This window comes from Caretta caretta, chromosome 27 (assembly GCF_965140235.1).
Source record: "Caretta caretta isolate rCarCar2 chromosome 27, rCarCar1.hap1, whole genome shotgun sequence".
Classification (NCBI taxonomy): Eukaryota; Metazoa; Chordata; order Testudines; family Cheloniidae; genus Caretta; species Caretta caretta.
The window spans coordinates 8,819,291-8,836,717 of NC_134232.1; the positions used below are offsets into that span (position 1 = coordinate 8,819,291).

The 17,427-nt window shown below is 59.1% G+C and overlaps 2 protein-coding genes across 3 annotated transcripts in view; both read left to right on the plus strand.

Annotated features, from left to right (window-relative positions):
* The first annotated feature begins 6,734 nt into the window (after positions 1-6,734).
* Positions 6,735-14,302, plus strand: LOC125626784 (pancreatic polypeptide-like). Its single transcript, XM_048830204.2, has 4 exons — positions 6,735-6,846; positions 7,990-8,177; positions 8,358-8,430; positions 14,067-14,302. The coding sequence occupies exons 2-3, from the start codon at positions 7,990-7,992 to the stop codon at positions 8,419-8,421; spliced, it is 252 nt and encodes an 83-aa protein (XP_048686161.1). The 5' UTR covers positions 6,735-6,846; the 3' UTR covers positions 8,422-8,430; positions 14,067-14,302.
* Positions 14,303-15,396: 1,094 nt separating this feature from the next.
* MPP2 (MAGUK p55 scaffold protein 2) overlaps positions 15,397-17,427 on the plus strand; it is a 46,184-nt gene continuing 44,153 nt past the window's right edge. For both annotated transcript variants that reach the window (XM_048830164.2, XM_048830166.2), the window contains exon 1: positions 15,397-15,496. The gene's annotated coding sequence lies outside the window, so the exon portion shown is untranslated. The remainder of the gene's footprint in view (positions 15,497-17,427) is intronic.

The following is a 17,427-nucleotide window of genomic DNA, read 5'->3' on the forward strand; positions in this document are numbered from 1 at the left end:
GGATAGAGAGATGGGAGTGTAGGGGGATAGAGGGATATGGGGCTGGGTAGAGAGATGGGAGTGTAGGGGGATAGAGGGATATGGGGCTGGGTAGAGGGATATGGGGCTGGACAGAGAGATGGGAGTGTAGGGGGATAGAGGGATATGGGGCTGGGTAGAGAGATGGGAGTGTGGGGGAATCGAGGGATATGGGGCTGGGTAGAGGGATATGGGGCTGGACAGAGAGATGGGAGTGTAGGGGGATAGAGGGTTATGGGGCTGGATAGAGCGATGGGAGTGTAGAGGGATCGAGGGATATGGGGCTGGATAGAGAGATGGGAGTGTAGGGGGATCGAGGGTTATGGGGCTGGGTAGAGAGATGGGAGTGTAGGGGGATCGAGGGATATGGGGCTGGATAGAGAGATGGGAGTGTAGGGGGATCGAGGGATATGGGGCTGGGTAGAGAGATGGGAGTGTAGGGGGATCGAGGGATATGGGGCTGGATAGAGAGATGGGAGTGTAGGGGGATCGAGGGTTATGGGGCTGGGTAGAGAGATGGGAGTGTAGGGGGATCGAGGGATATGGGGCTGGATAGAGAGATGGGAGTGTAGGGGGATTGATGGATATGGGGCTGGATAGAGAGATGGGAGTGTAGGGGGATAGAGGGATATGCGGCTGGGTAGAGAGATGGGAGTGTGGGGGGACAGAGGGATATCGGGATGGATAGAGGGATATGGGGCTGGATAGAGAGATGGGAGTGTAGGGGGATTGATGGATATGGGGCTGGGTAGAGAGATGGGAGTGTAGGGGGATCGAGGGATATGGGGCTGGATAGAGGGATATGGGGCTGGACAGAGAGATGGGAGTGTAGGGGGATAGAGGGATATGGGGCTGGGTAGAGAGATGGGAGTGTAGGGGGATCGAGGGATATGGGGCTGGGTAGAGAGATGGGAGTGTAGGGGGATCGAGGGTTATGGGGCTGGGTAGAGAGATGGGAGTTTAGGGGGATCGAGGGATATGGGGCTGGGTAGAGAGATGGGAGTGTAGGGGGATCGAGGGATATGGGGCTGGATAGAGGGATATGGGGCTGGACAGAGAGATGGGAGTGTAGTGGGATCGAGAGATATGGGGCTGGATAGAGAGATGGGAGTGTAGGGGGATCGAGGGATATGGGGCTGGGTAGAGAGATGGGAGTGTAGGGGGATCGAGGGTTATGGGGCTGGGTAGAGAGATGGGAGTTTAGGGGGATCGAGGGATATGGGGCTGGGTAGAGAGATGGGAGTGTAGGGGGATCGAGGGTTATGGGGCTGGGTAGAGAGATGGGCGTGTGGGGGATCGAGGGATATGGGGCTGGACAGGAGGGTGGCTAGATAGATACGATGGGCATGTCGGGAATGTGTGGCAGGGGGTGCGACTCCTTTAAGGGACAATTTGGCGCTAATGGCCAAAAGCAGCTGGGTGCGATCAGGGAGCACTTGCCCTGCCCGGGTGCCGGGGCTGGATAGGAACCGGGGCGGGCGGCTGAGGGAGAGACCCGGGGCTGGGAGGGGTTGGTTTTTGGACTGTACCTTCGGTTGCTCCGACTCCAGGCTCTGAGATCAGGGCCTTAGGAATGGGGCGAGGCTGCTCCTGCCCCGCCCTGCCCGGCTGGCGAAGGGGAAAGGACCCGGCCTGCCACCTCCAGCAATGCATGAGCTAGGGCTGAGCTCTGATTTGGGGGCTGGGGGGTGAGTGGAGGGGAGTTGGGGGGCGGGGGGGGTGTAGTTTGACTTTTCGTCTCCTTCTCTTTGGACTGTGCGGAGGCAGGCCGGGGGATGGGCCAGCATCGGGCTCGGAGGCTAGGGTGGAGCTGGCCGCTCAGAGAGGGGTGAGCACTGGGCTGGCTCGATCTGGAGTCTCGGCTCTGGGGAGGGACGTCACTTGGCGAAGCCTCAAGTCCCTCGGTCGCGGGGAGCCGGCGGGGCCGTGGCTGGAGCTGACTAGTTCATGTTTTTCTCTGCAACCGCAAGCGCTAGAAACATACTTAACATTAATAATAGCTGCGTTTCATCACATGACTCCAGCAGCCGGGGCTTTAAGAGAGGCGCTAGCCCTTGTGAGATTTGCAATGAAAGTGTGGGAGTTGGAGACACTGATCTGACCTCCTGCTCTCCAGGCCCCCAACTTGACAGAACGAGGAGTAATGGTCTCAAGCTGCAGTGGGGGAGGTTTAGATTGGATATTAGGAAAAACTTTTTCACTAAGAGGGTGGTGAAACACTGGAATGCGTTACCTAGGGAGGTGGTAGAATCTCCTTCCTTAGAGGTTTTTAAGGTCAGGCTTGACAAAGCCCTGGCTGGGATGATTTAACTGGGAATTGGTCCTGCTTCGAGCAGGGGGTTGGACTAGATGACCTTCTGGGGTCCCTTCCAACCCTTATATTCTATGATTCTATGATTCTATGATTCTAACTTTGCCATCGTAAGCTGGGACCCAGGCGCTGTCTGCCAGCATCCCCAACTCCGAGCTTTCAAAAATCACCAGTCAGGCCCCCCGAAATCACAGGACCGTCTCGAAAAAGCATGAGACGTTTAACAAACGCTGAGCTGTGGGATCTGTTGGTTTGCCTGCTGCTTGCTGAGCCCGTGGGTCGCACTCACGTCACGTTTTCGTGGCTTTCTCTTGGTCGTAAGGTCTCAAAACGGCCTTTTTTGTAATATGAAAGCAGAGATTTTCTCATCATCCCTGGACTCCAGCAGCTCAAGATTCGGCAGCGCCCTCCCACCCTGGAGGTTGTGACGCCTGAGAGTGAAAGCTGGGCTATTTGTATTCTAGCAGCCCTCAGGTCAGGGCCCCATTGTGCTGGGTGTGCAATAAACCGGTCCTGCCCCCAAGCCCTTACAGTCTAACTAGCTAAGGCAAAGGGGAGACAGAGACCTGGACAGGGGAGGGCCGTCCTTAGGATTTATGGGGCTCTATGCAGTATTATTAAACTGGTGCCCCTATAGGGTGACCAGATGTCCCAATTTTATAGGAACAGACCTGATATTTGGGGCTTTTTCTTATATAGGCTCCTATTACCCCCCACCCCCGTCCCGATGTTTCACACTTGCTGTCTGGTCACCCTATGCCTGACGGCAGCCCGGGCTCGCGTGTGTATTTTAGATGCGGGTGGTTTTTTGAAGGATTTATTTAAAAAACGCTCTGTCTGAAGATCCAAGCCTTTAAGGCTAAAGATGGATCCTCAGCTTGTGCATCTAAAAATCTATGCAACGATTTTTTTATCATCTTCAGCCGCTCACTAATGACATATTTTTAAAGCAAATTTTAAAGTAAGGTCCTGTAGACTAACATGGGCGGAGTAAATATTACAGGAACGCACAACTGTTTTGCTCAGTACATTCAGAAACTGACAGCCTATACCTGGGGGCTGGCAAATGCCTGTTAAAGAGCCATTCAAGTGGTAATAAGAAAAGGAAGACTTGTGGCACCTTAGAGACTAACCAATTTATTTGAGCATGAGCTTTCGTGAGCTACAGCTCACTTCATCAGATGCATACCGTGGAAACTGTAGCAGACTTTATATACACACAGAGAATATGAAACAATACCTCCTCCCACCCCACTGTCCTGCTGGTAATAGCTTATCTAAAGTGATCAACAGGTGGGCCATTTCCAGCACAAATCCAGGTTTTCTCACCCTCCACCCCCCCACACAAATTCACTCTCCTGCTGGTGCTAGCCCATCCAAAGTGACAACTCTTTACATAATCAAGTCGGGCTATTTCCTGCATAGATCCAGGTTTTCTCACATCCCCCCCAACCCCCATACACACACAAACTCACTCTCCTGCTGGTAACCTGGAGCTTATGCTCTAATAAATTTGTTAGTCTCTAAGGTGCCACAAGTCCTCCTGTTCTTTTTGTGAATACAGACTAACATGGCTGCTACTCTGAAAACTAAGACCTAGGGGTGCCCCAAATTTTCAGGTGCCCTACACAGCCGCGTATGGCTAAGGACGGCCCTGTGTGACAGCGGTCTCCTGAGGCCAGTGCTCCGCCTGCTGGACCGCACTGCCTCGGGCTCACCTGCTGATCAGCTGCCCTCCCGGCTGATCTGGGGGGCTCCGGGCCCACCAAGGGGAGTGTAGCTTCGACCCGAACACCTGCCCCATGCGCTTACTCCTCGTGGTGCCGTGGCGTTTAGCTGCCCTCGGCAGAGCAGCAACCCACGGCAGGGTGTGTGTGTGGTGGGTGTACCTCCCCTTTCCGTTGGGGCTGGGTTTGGCCTCGCTGAGCGCCTGCCGTGTGGGCGTGGAGAGGACAGGAAGAGGACAGAGCGGCAGCTACTGCCCATGGACCCCCATCACAGGGGGCGTAGGTGCAGCCCCTCCCTCCCCACAGATTTTGGGGGGGAGTCATGTCCCCTGATTTGGCTTTGTTCCACTTTGGGCACCAGCCCATCTTTCATAGATCGTGATGGAGAGGGACCTCCTCCATAACACAGGCCCCAGAGCTGCCCTGCATTAATTCCCGGCTGGACCAGAGCAGATCTTCCAGAGCCACGTCCGTGTGGGATTTGTAAACTGCCAGTGACAGAGAATCCACCACAGCCCTGGGCAGGTTGTTCCAACGCTCAGTTACTTGCACGGGTAACAACTTGCACCTTATTTCCAGTCTGAATTTGTCCAGTTTCTACTTCCAGCCTGTTAGACCTTTGCCTGCGAGACGGTAGAGCCCGTTGCCAACGCGTGGCTCCCGCTGGAGGGACGGATGGACTGGATAGTCACCCCTTCGCCTTCTCTTTGCTCAGCTAAAGAGAGAGACTCCAGGAGCTCAGCTGCTATAACCTCGGACCCCCCCGCCCCCCCCCCGCCTCCAGTTTGCCCGCGTCCTTGAATTGTGGGCCCCGGCTCTGCATACAGGATTCCAGCCGCAGCTGCACCAGCTCCAAAGCCAGAGTTTCCACAGCCCTCGGCCTCCATCACCCACATCTGGGCCCGTCGGGTCTGACCCTGCCTGGCCCGGGTTTCCCCAGCCCCTGAGAACGGTTCCCGCGACCCTGGCCTAGCTGTGGGCTCCCAGCACTGCCCGGCCTGGGGTGCCACCTGCTGGCGGATGCCAGGTTTCTTCTGCAACTGCTGGCTCTTGAATACTGCGTGCAGATGTGCTGGCCCCATCTCAAAAATATATAGATTGGAAAAGGTTCAGAAAAGGGCAACAAAAATGATTAGGGGTCCATATGAGGAGAGATTAATAAGACTGGGACTTTTCAGCTTGGCAAAGAGACAACTAAGGGGAGAGGTGACAGAGGTCTATAAAATCATGACTGGTGTGGAGAAAGTAGATAAGGACGTGTTATTTACTCCTCCTCATAACACAAGAACTAGGGGCCACCAAATTAAATGAATAGGCAGCAGGTTTGAAACAAACAAAAGGTAGTCTTTCTTCACACAACACACAGTCAACCTGTGGAACTCATTGCCAGAGGATGTTGTGAAGGCCAAGACTATAACAGGGTTCAAAAAAGAACGAGATAAGTTCATTGAGGACAGGTCCACCAATGGCTATTAGCCAGGATGGGCAGGGATGGTGCCCCTAAGCTCGGTTTGCCAGAAGCTGGGAGTGGGCAACAGGGCAACTTGATGATTCCCTGGTCTGTTCATTCCTTCTGAAGCACTTGGCATTGGCCACTGTGGGAAGACAGGACACTGGGCTAGATGGACCTTTGGTCTGACCCAGTGTTGCCGTTCTTATCTTCTTCTCTCCTCCTGCACCAGGGCTGGCTGCAGATTCCCATTTGCCAGGCTGTCTCTGACGGAGGCCAGAGGGGCTTCCCGTGTGGGCTTTGGTTTTATTCCAGTGTAACGTAATCTATGGCCCCACTACCCTCTGTCCACCTTAATTGAACGGTCTCTCCATGCACACGCAGGGAAGCTCCCACGTGGGGCAAAGAGCACTGGGGGGAGAGACCCCTCTGCAAACACAAGGCCCCTCAGGTCAATGAAGCAGCTGCATAAGGTGGTGGGAGCAGGGGATGGGACATCAGGACTCCTGGGTTCGAGGCCGGGCTCTGCTGCTGACTCACTGGGCGGCCTTGGGCCAAACACCTTCTGGCCCATCCTGGGCATCTTGTCGGTCCCCTTCTCCCCAGTGAAAGGTCTGGACCCTTCGTCCCCCTTGGCTCTCAGAGGTCAGTGGGAGGGGGCTGTTCTCTGCAGGGGGCTCGGAGGAGCTCATCGGTGACTGATCTGGTGAAATATTAACCCTACCTCCCCTGGTGCTGAACAATGGATGCCTGTTCCCACACAGGACCCTGTGTGGGGGCCTCCCAGCCTCTGTGGGGTCCCAGAGCTGGGCTGGGGGAGGAGAGTGGGCACATTGGGGTGTCTCCAGTGGCTCCTCCCCTCAGGGCAAGTCCGCCGTTAGCACATCATCCCAATTGGCATCTCCTGGAGAGCTGAGATCCTCCCCCAGCCGGAGACCCCCACAGAGCCCAGGTCTCCCCTCTTGGGGGCAAGGGCATGGGGATGCTGGATTACCCTGTGTCTGTCTTTGGGGTGCCCTCTTCATGGCTCCTGGATCCTTCCCAGAGTTAAGCAAAGGGAAGAGACAGTCATGGTGCTAGGGAGACTGCTTGGGGAGGAGGGACCGGGACCCACTGCCCAGCAGGGGTGGGCGGCGCGAGCGGACAGTGACGTCAGAGCAGCTGCCCAGAGTGGGGGAGTGATGATGCAGGGGCAGGCGGGGGGGGGGCTTGGGGGGGTGTAAGGGGAGATATAAACCTCCGGAGCCGGCTCTGGCAGTGCAGAGGACGGAGGGACTCAGCCAGGCCACCCGCACCCCTGTGTCGCACTGCGTCTCTGCACCGCACCCCGCTGGATCAGGGTAAGCCCACTGGGCTGGGACTTGGGGGGATTCAGTGGGACGGGGGAATGGGACCCTGCCCCCTCCTCCCCGACATGCAGCGGGCAAGCCTGCCAGCACCCCACGTTGGTGCGCTCTGCCTTGGGCAGGGAGCGTATCTGCATTCGTGTTGTACAGCTCCATGCACATCTGCGGCACAGACGCCCCATAGTTCTGGAGAGTGCCCTGGGATTCCCGGGGTGGGGAGGTGGAGGGCTGGCTCAGGGGGGTCTCCCACACCCTCTCTCAGTACCAGTGCAGGACGAGCAGAGGGCGGATCTGGGGCGGCAGGGCTGGGGGCATTGCTTGGCAGAGTGGCCAGTAGCTGGTGGGTCCTGGCGGGAGGGGTGGCTGCCTTCGGACACAAAAGGAGACGTTTCCTCCCGGACAGATGGAGCCAGCGGCAGGGGCTCGGGATCGGGAGCTGGGGGGAATGGAAACGTCTGTGCGTGTGGTGCTGGGTGTCTGGCCAGGTCCGTATGTGGTGTCTGCGTGCGCTCACAAGTGCAGGGCGGGCGTGTGCAATTCCCGCACCAGCCAGCACCATCTCCTTAGGAATCAGGCACCCTCCGGGGCTCTCCTGCTCCAGGGCTGGCTGGCTCGTCCTCCAGCCCCACCGCCTCCCCGTGGACAGGTGGGCCGTGCGCTCCCTGAGCCCGGCTGCCGCCCTTGGAGTAGTTGAGAAACCCAAGAGCCCCCTTCTCGCTCGCTCAGTGGCTCCCCCACCTCCCACCCCGTGTTGTCCTGGGGTCCTACCGGCTTCTCTCCTTGGGCCTGCCCTCTCCTCCCTGCACCCATGGCATACACAGCCATTCCTGTGGCAACATGGCTGGATCCCCCTCTCCCCTGTTGCCAAGGGCCCCCTCGAGCAGGCGCCTGTCCGGCTCATTCAGCATGGCGCAAGCTCGCCCCTTTCCTCTCCGCCTGCCTTCGCCCGTCCCCACGCTGGCAAGGCCAGCCCGGCACGCTCCACGCTCCAGCCTGTCTCTCTCCTCCCCCTGTGTGGTGTCCGTGGCCTGGGTCTCTCTCCCCGGCCCCGCGCTGGCCTCCCCTCCAGCCCCAGCCCACGCGGGGGGCTGTCGCCCCGTCTCACCGGCGTGCGCTCTCCCTTCTCTCCTCCCCCAGATGGTCGCCCCCCGCAGGCGCTGGGCTTCCCTCTTCTCCCTCGCCTGCTGCGTGGCCCTGCTCTTGGGGCACCTGGGCAGCGCTGCCCCGATGCACCCCACGTACCCCGGGGACAATGCCCCCGTGGAGGACCTGGTCCAGTTCTACAATGAGCTGCAGCAGTATCTCAACATGGTCACGCGGCCCAGGTAAGCGGCTTGGCTAAGCCGGGGGGCCGGGCCTCCGGTCGGCTGTGCACCTCTGGCCTGGCCCCCGGGGACAGAAGGATTTCCCAGTCCCAGCCCATGGCCCCCGTCTCCCGTGGGGCCTGGCTTATCCATCTCAGAAGCCATGACTGGCTGCGTGTTTTTCTCCCCTGCCCCCCCTAGATACGGCAAGAGATCCAGCAGCCGGACGCTCTGTGGAGACCCCTATGACCCCTCGGGATGCTAAACCCGCCAGGTAAGATCTGTTCTGGGAGGGAGCTCAGGAATGGGGCGTGCGTGCATACTGGTTCATCTGTTACCGGCAGGTTACCGGCAGACCAGTAAGTCAGTCAGGGGGGCCCTTCCCTTCAGCCCCATCCCACAGCGGGGGGTCAGCCGGAGATGCCCTCTATGGTGTTGGCGAGGCAGAGGGATTCTCTTCCCTCCGAGCTCCTACAGAACATGCCCCAGCACGGCGCTAGGGGGTGCTGAGCTCCTGGAGGTGCTGGTTTTTGGGTGGGGCGTAAAAGTGAGGCCCCAACCCTGTGCGCTCATTAAAGATCCTGAGTTTGCAAGGGCCGGGCCGGGTTCCGAGCTGGGAGATCACCTTTGGCCGCCCTGCGAAATATCTGGTGGTCGTGTTCTTCTTCGCCTCCTGCTCTGATGTCTTGTGTGGCAGGAGCTGTTGAGAAGAGGCCACCTTCCACCCCAGAGGCAGCGGGTGGGGACAGAGGCAAGGGCGGGGGGGGGGCCGGTTCCAGGTCAATTACTTTGCTGGAGGACGAGGTGTCTGGCTGGTACTGAAGTGGCTCATGTGAGGGTGTCTCTGGCAGGCTTCGTGAGAGGTCCTGGGCTTTTGCTTTGTCTCCCTGCCCTGCTCGGAGCCCCGTTCTGATCCCAGCTCACTGCGCACCGGGCCCCTGCAGGAGAAAGTGCAATGGGCGTTGGTTGTGGGGGGCAGTGGGCGCACAGGATGGGCTGGGGGAGGCTCAGAGCTCTGCAGGAAATATCTCAGCGAGGTTTGGGGTGTGTCGGAGTGGACGGCAGCGTGGTGAGAGCAGGGGGCTGGGAGTCTCAGGACGCCTGGGTTCTATTTTCCAGTTCTGGAAGGAGAGTGGGCGCTTGGTTTATAGCAGGACCCGGGGTTCTCCTCAGATGTCTCTAAAGGAGTCAAGGAGGGATCTTGGCACCAGGAATCCCAGTTCGGCTCTGGGAAGAGAGTATTTTTAGTAGGTAGAAGAGGGGAGCGGGCGTCAGGACTCCTGGGTTCTATTCCCAGCCGTACCACTGGGCTGCTGTGTGACCTTGGGCGAGTCACTTCCCTTCTCGGAGCCTCAGTTTCCCCGTCTCTACAATGGGGATATCAATACTGTTGAGCCTCCAGGGTCCCTGTGAGGCTGCGTCGGTACCTGTCTGCCAAGCGCCCGGATAGCCCCGGAAAAGATGCTGCATGAAGACAGTGTTTGCATGGCCAAGGGGGGGGGCCTTGGCATTCAGCGTTCCCGCAGTGCCCGCTAGGTGGCACTGACAGACCATGTCTCCAGGGCTGGCATCGCACCCTCTGTGTGAGGAGGAGGAGGAGGGAGATGAAGGGGCTGCAGAGGAAGGAGACCAGGCCCCAGCCGCGGAACAAGCCCTGCTCCCCGTTCAGCCTTACGGGGCCAGGCGTGGGGCTTCCCCCCCGGGAATGAACCATGGAGCAAAAGGGACGCAGGGCTCAAATCAGAGCATTACAAAGGGCTCAGCTCCTCAGCAGCGTCATGGAGCAACCCCTGCAACTGGGAGGGCTTGACCAGCAGCGCTGGCTTTCCCGCAGGGAGCCATTCCCTCTCCTGGGCACTTCTCCCAGCTGCCTGGGTGGTCGGTGACAAGGCCGTCTAGACAGTGTCATTGGCTGATGCTCACAAACTAGCACAAGCTTCTCCGGTTTGGGTTGCATCAGCTGCAGGAGAATATCATCTCTCTCTCTGTCCTATACCCACCCACCCCTCCGTCCCTCCCTCCATCCCTCCCTCCACCCATCCCCCCATCCCTCCATCCCTCCACCCATCCCTCTCTATTCCATACACACTCACCTACCATCCCTCTGTATCCCTTACCCATCCCTCCCTCTCTGTCCCATACCTACCCACCCACCCCTCCATCCCTCCCTCCCTCCACCCATCCCTCCATCCCTCCACCCCTCCATCCCTCCCTCCACCCATCCCCCCATCCCTCCATCCCTCCACCCATCCCTCTCTATTCCATACACACTCACCTACCATCCCTCTCTATCCCTTACCCATCCCTCCCTCTCTGTCCCATACCTACCCACCCACCCCTCCGTCCCTCCCTCCCTCCACCCATCCCTCCATCCCTCCACCCCTCCATCCCTCCCTCCACCCATCCCCCCATCCCTCCATCCCTCCACCCATCCCTCTCTATTCCATACACACTCACCTACCATCCCTCTCTATCCCTTACCCATCCCTCCCTCTCTGTCCCATACCTACCCACCCACCCCTCCATCCCTCCCTCCCTCCACCCATCCCTCCATCCCTCCACCCCTCCATCCCTCCCTCCACCCATCCCCCCATCCCTCCATCCCTCCACCCATCCCTCTCTATTCCATACACACTCACCTACCATCCCTCTCTATCCCTTACCCATCCCTCCCTCTCTGTTCCATACCTACCCACCCACCCCTCCATCCCTCCCTCCCTCCACCCATCCCTCCATCCCTCCATCCCTCTCTATTCCATACACACTCACCTACCATCCCTCTCTATCCCTTACCCATCCCTCTCTCTCTGTCCCATACCTACCCACCCACCCCTCCATCCCTCCCTCCCTCCACCCATCCCTCCATCCCTCCACCCCTCCATCCCTCCCTCCACCCATCCCCCCATCCCTCCATCCCTCCACCCATCCCTCTCTATTCCATACACACTCACCTACCATCCCTCTCTATCCCTTACCCATCCCTCCCTCTCTGTCCCATACCTACCCACCCACCCCTCCATCCCTCCCTCCCTCCACCCATCCCTCCATCCCTCCACCCCTCCATCCCTCCCTCCACCCATCCCCCCATCCCTCCATCCCTCTCTATCCAATACACACTCACCTACCATCCCTCTCTACCCCATACCAACCAACCATCCATCCATCCATCCCTCCCTCTCCCATACACACTCATCCCTCCCTCTCTTTCCCATACACACCCATGCCTCCATCCCTCCCTCCATCCATCCCTCTCTAACCCATCCCCACCATCCCTCCCTCCCTCCCTCCACCCATCCCTCCACCCATCCCTCTCTGTCCGATACCCACCCACCCATCCCTCGCTATCCCATACTCACCCACCATCCCTGCATCCCTCGCTATCCCATACACACCCATCCCTCCTTCCATCCATCCATCTGTCCCTCGGTATCCCATGCACACCCACTCATCCCTCCCTCCCTCGCTATCCCATACAAATCCATCCATTCATTCCTCTCTCCATCCCAAGATCTTAGCAGGCTCTTGAGTCTAGCTCTCTAACCTCCCAAACCTCTTCTCATTAAATAATGCGGGGTGGGGAATGAAATATCATTGCTACCACTCAGCTGGGTTGGGAACCCTGAGGAGAGTCAGCCCAAGGGACCAAGCACCCCGAGGACGGTGGAGGAAATATCTCTGCGGGGCGGCCGTTGGAGTATCAGGAACAGAGGGTGGAGCTGAGGGGCGAAGCCTCTTTACAGGGGGCCTGGCTGCTGCCCACACCTGCCCAGCGTCACACCTGCCCCACCACAACCTCCTGCCCTCAGGGAGGGGGGCTGCTGCTCCGAAGTGGGGGCCCAGCAGAGCATCAGACCAGCTCACCCTTGGGAGGAGGGGCAAGATCCCTCCTGAAATTCCCATTTCCATGTCTCCCTCTCGGGGCTGCCCCAGGGACAGCCACACCCTGCTGCATCCAGCCAAGGGACCATGCCTTTAGCTCGCGGGGGAGGGGGCTGAAGGTCTGGGGTGCAATCCCCAGGCCCACCCTGGGAGCTGGCTTGGTGCACTTAGTCTGCACTGGGCGTGCAGGGCTCCGAGGGTGGGTGGCTGGGGGAGACATTAGCCCCTGGGGGGCGGGGGTGAGCGGATGACGCTGCTGTCCCAGCATCCCACCTGTCTGCCTGCAGGAGCTAAAGGCCAGCGGTGGCACAAGAACAAGTGGGGATAAACTGGCCGTGAGCAAATTCCGGCTGGAAATTAGAAATGGGTAAATTCTAACTGTTCGGGGAGGTGGTGGTGGGGGGTGCGGTTCTGGAACAGGCTCCTGATAGGAGCGGTGGGAGCAAAGAACTTAAAGAGAGCTGGCCCTGGGGTGGGGGTGTCTCTCAGGGGGACGATTCTGCCAGCTGGAAGGCCCCTTTGTGCTGGGAATAGTCTCCAGGCAGCCGTGTCACCAAACATAATTTTTAAAAAGTGCATTGAGTCCATGTCCCCGCAGCACCCTGAAACAGCGGCTCTCCCAACTGCTCCATGCTGCTGAACTGGGCGTTGACTCTGTCCCCTGGGAGGATACTTTCCGTGGCAGCTTGTGCTATTTCAGCCCTGCTTCACTGTTCGTTTTATGGCAGTGCCTAGACGCTTCCACCCAGGCCTGGGTTCTGGGGTGCGAGGTGCTGTACAGTCCCAGCCAGAGACACCTGATTGGTTCAGCAGACCCATCAAGCAGATGGGTTTCCCCATCGCGGTTGGCTGCGGTGGGGGATGTGAGAAGCAGCAGGGCAGAGAGGTCAGAGGGCATAAGGGATCCAAACCCCACTCCCTAAAACTTATGATTTGTATCCCCAGGCTTGGACCAAGTGCTGGACTCACACGCCCCAAAACCATGGTCCTCTAGCCCAGTGATTCTCAACCAGGGGCACGCGTACCCCTGGGGGTACACAGAGGTCTTCCAAGGGGTACATCAAAGCATCTAGATATTTGCCTAGTTTTACAACAAGCTACAGAAAAAGCACGAGCGAAGCCAGTACAAACTAACATTTAATCCAGACAATGACGTGTTTATACAATAGTTTTATTCCAGTGGATTAATTTGATCATTGTATGGTAAACACAAGACAGGGAGCAATTTTCCAGTACTGGTGGGGCCGTGACGCTTTTGTATTTTTATGTCTGATTTTGTAAACAAGAAGTTTTTAAGTGAGGAGAAACTTGGGGTACGCAAGACCAATCAGCCTCCTGCAAGGGGTACGGCAGTCTGGAAAGACATTAAAAGTTTTTAAGGTCAGGCTTGACAAAGCCCTGGCTGGGATGATTTAGTTGGGGATTGGTCCTGCTCTGGGCAGGGGGTTGGACTAGATGACCTCCTGAGGTCCCTTCCAACTCTGATAGTCTATGATTCTATGATTTACACAAGGAGCGTGGGGGGACCCCCTGCCCCGCATGAATCAGGAGACCTGGCGGCTCTGCAGGGTCCTGGATACAGCTTGGCACCGTCCTCCGAGAGCTGCTCTGGGGGTCCTGGGACATGAGTGGGGGAGGATCAGGGGAGAGGGGAGAAGCAGGTGTTGGAGCAAAGCTGGGAGGAGACAGGTTGGGTGCAGGGGAAGTATCGATCTCTAACCCAGGCTAAAGCCGTGGGGCTCTTGGCTGGAGTGTCCTGGGGCTGTGACTGCTAACAGAGGTGGCTCTTTACCCTGGACAATGGAGGCTTCTGCTTTTAGCTCCAAACCCCTCCAGCTCAGCCCACAGAGAGGGACTCGGCCCAGGATGCCCTTACAAAGGGCAGCAGGCTTGGAGGACAGGGCAGACGGGAGGGATAGGGTTGGGGGGAGACCACGGGGCAGGAGATGTGGACGTGGGGTCACAACATCCCGAGGCTGCGGCGCCAACTGGGTCTCTTGGATCCTAACTGAATCTTTCTGGTCATTGCAGGGCATGATCCTGAGCGGCAGTCGCCTTGGGGTGAACAGGAAAAGGCCTAGGGGTGGAAAAACCCAGCCCCGGCGCTGATCCCTCTGTGATTCTCCTCTCTTCCTCCCTCCTGAGCCCCCCGGGGCCACCTGCTTCAGAGGCAACCAACACCGTGCCACCTTCTCTCTTTGTCCCTCGGTTCCTGGGTAGACTAATGTGAATAATGATCAGAACAATAAATCTGGGTGGAAGACGCATTCGGCTTGCTGCTCTTTGATCTGGAGCGAGGGGAGCGCAGACACCCAGTCGTATGGGTGGGGGGGGGGCAGCACGGCTGTGGGGTGTCAGGGGCTGGGACATCTTGATGGCTGGTGTGTGTGTGTGTGTGTGTGTGTGTGTGGAATGGAAGTCAAGCCCTAGAGCCTCTCCCCGTGTGGAAGTACCTTCCCTGGCCTTTGTCTGGACCCACAGCCCCACGCCTCCCCCCAGTGCCTGCCGAGCAGGCTCCTGGTGGCTCCCCCCCCATCCTAATACCCAGTGCAGGGGCAGGCAGAGGGGCAAGGAGCAGGGTAGGGTTGATTGTAAGGAACCTCTGGTATCCTCCCTCCCGGGCCAGTCCTGGGGCCCATGCCTGTCCGTGTAAACTGTGGGGGAGGGAGGGGGACAGCCTCATTGAGATCTCAAAGCGCTTTGTGGGCAGGAATGATCAGCGCTTCCCTGCCAATTCAGGGGGGTGGGGGGGGGGAATGAGCCCATCCCCTCCCACCCCCCTCTCCTCCGTTGACTCCTTCGCGGTCCTGTTTCCCCATTCCCCCATCCCTCAATGGACCCTCTGCTCTCCCATCCTCCCATTCACGCCCCCGCTTCCCATTAACTCATCCAGCCGCACCCCCTTCATTCTGCCCCCACCGCCCCTCAGGGCCCAATCCCACAGCCTTAGCACGGCCTTGGCTCCGTCCTCTGCCCCCTCCCCTAAAAAATGACCCTGGTGCTCTTTCAAGTGGTCTTTTGGAAACAGAACCCCCCTCCCCCTTGCACCCTCTTCCCCCCCCCCCCCCCAGTTTGCTGGGGATAACTGATGCCCCAGCAGCCCCTGCCTGGCTCAAGTCAGGTCTGCAAGGGTGGGGCAACCAGCTTATTCACACACCTGCCCGCAGAGGCAGCTTGCGGGCCCCCTTGGGAGATCTTAGACGTAGCCTGGGACGCCCCCAGGGGTCCCTGGAGCCCCGGTTGAAACCCACTGGGTTGAAACGGACCAGCCAACAGCCCGGCCCCCGCCTCGGTGGTGGGACCCGGCCAGCCCCTTCCAGCGGCGTTGCTGCTTTAAGAGCGCCAGCGGCAGCGCGGCGGCTGGCAAGCGAGTGGCCGCCGCGGGAGCGGAGCGACCCCAGCGCCGCCCCGCCGCGCATCCGAGCCAGACCGGGGGCCTTGGAGCCGCGCCGCTGGGGCAGGTAAGAGCCCCCCCCCCCCCGCCCCGCCTTTGCCAGCTGCTGGGGGGGTCGCAGCAGCTAAACTGACACCTCCCCCCCGCAGGGCGGCTGCTGGGGGACCCCTTGGATGTGTCAGTTTCACGCACCTGGGCTGGTCAGTTTCCAACCTGCCCCCCCCCCCCGCCCCCATTTCCACACCTGGCTCCCTGCCAGGAGAAATGCCTCCTTACTTTGCCAGCCGGGCGCTGGGGGAGTTTCAATAGGTGCCCGGCGAGCTGTGTCTCTGACCATCTTCCTCGCCCTCCCCCGGGGGTAGCCGGCTCCCCTTGCCCCCTCCCCAGCCCCCCGTCCCCAGATCCCCTTGGCTTCTCCCCCCTTCTGGCCAGGGCTTAATTTGTAATGAAGGAGGCGCAGGGGGGGGGGGGGGGGCTCAAGTAATTTTTTTTACATTCATAACTGATGCAGCAGGCCCGGAGTGGCCCCGGGGCCCTGAACTGCCCGGCCCCGAGTGGCCCCGGGGCTCGGCCCTGCCCGGCCCCGAGTGGCCCCGGGGCCCTGAACTGCCCGGCCCTGCCCGGCCCCGGGGCTCGGCCCTGCCCGGCCCCGGGGCTCGGCCCTGCCCGGCCCCGGGGCCCTGAACTGCCCGGCCCCGGGGCCCTGAACTGCCCGGCCCCGAGTGGCCCCGGGGCTCGGCCCTGCCAGGCCCAGAAGTGCCGGGGCTATGAACTGCCAAGCCCAGAGGTGCCAGGGCTCAGCCCCTGGCACAAATTAAGCCCTGCCTCTGGCTTTGTGTGGGCTGCAGAATTCCTACTATTGAGGGAATCGTCTCTTTGGTTTGTTGGCACGGATTTTTTTTTGCGTGGGGTGGAGTGGGGTGGGGGAATGGATTTTATTTTCTCCGCTGGTGGGTTTCACTTCCCCGGCTGTGTCCCTCCCCAGTTAAAAATGCTAAATTTTGGCTTCCGGCTGTGTGTCACTTTGGGCATGTCAAAGAGCAACATGTTGTTACATAAGAATGAAAGTAGCTGCTTTCTGAATGGGCTCGGGGGGCGGAGGGGGGGAAGGCTGGCTCCCTAGCTCTTGGTTTGTGTCCCCCCTTCCTCCCAAGCTGGGGGGTGTATGTCGGTGGGTTTCACATCCTGATCCAATTGTGAAGCTTGAAGTCTCGGCTGCCAGGTTCCAGAGATTCCGAATGAAAGAGCAAATTACCTAGGCCGTGTAAAGATTGGGCGGGGACGGGGTTACGATGAGCTCACTGCCAGTCGCTTCCCCTGTACGCAGTGACGTGTTTACACACAGACCCACGCTGCCTCTTGCCACCGCTCCAGTCTTTGGGCCCTGCTGGCGCTGAAGAATGGCTGGATTCAGCTAAGTTCAATCCGCGGCTTTGTTCCCCTCGCTGTACGTCTGCCCCACAGAACAGCTCTGTGTCGCTCGCAAGCTGGTACTTTCCAAGTGGGTCCCAAGAAGACATTCCCTCGCTCAGCCTGTCTCGCTTATATCCCGGGACCACGGCGCTGACATCTTCCCGTCAGAAGCGTCTGCCCCCGTCCTGTGGTTAGAGGCAAGGCTGTGGGGTGGCGGAGAGGCAGCGCGAAAGAAACGAAAAGCAGTGAGAGACGGGCAGCGGAAACCTGCCAGGCCTGATTCCCTGCTGCCCGTGCTGTCCTTTACCCCCGTAAAAAGAATAGCATGGAGCACCGTGCAGCCAGTGCAAATTAGCGACAGACAATAGAAACAACCAGTGATTCATTAGAAACGGAGAACGGTGTGTCCTGGCTCCCCGTACCCTGTTCTAACCACTAGGCCGCACACCTTCCTGTATCTGGGAATGGGACCTAGGATGGAACCCTGACTTCCATGCTCACTGGTGGAGCCAGAAAACACTGGATCTCCTCTACCCCCAGTCTGTTGCGGACTCTACGCCCACTGAGCTGTCCTTAGTGGATTCT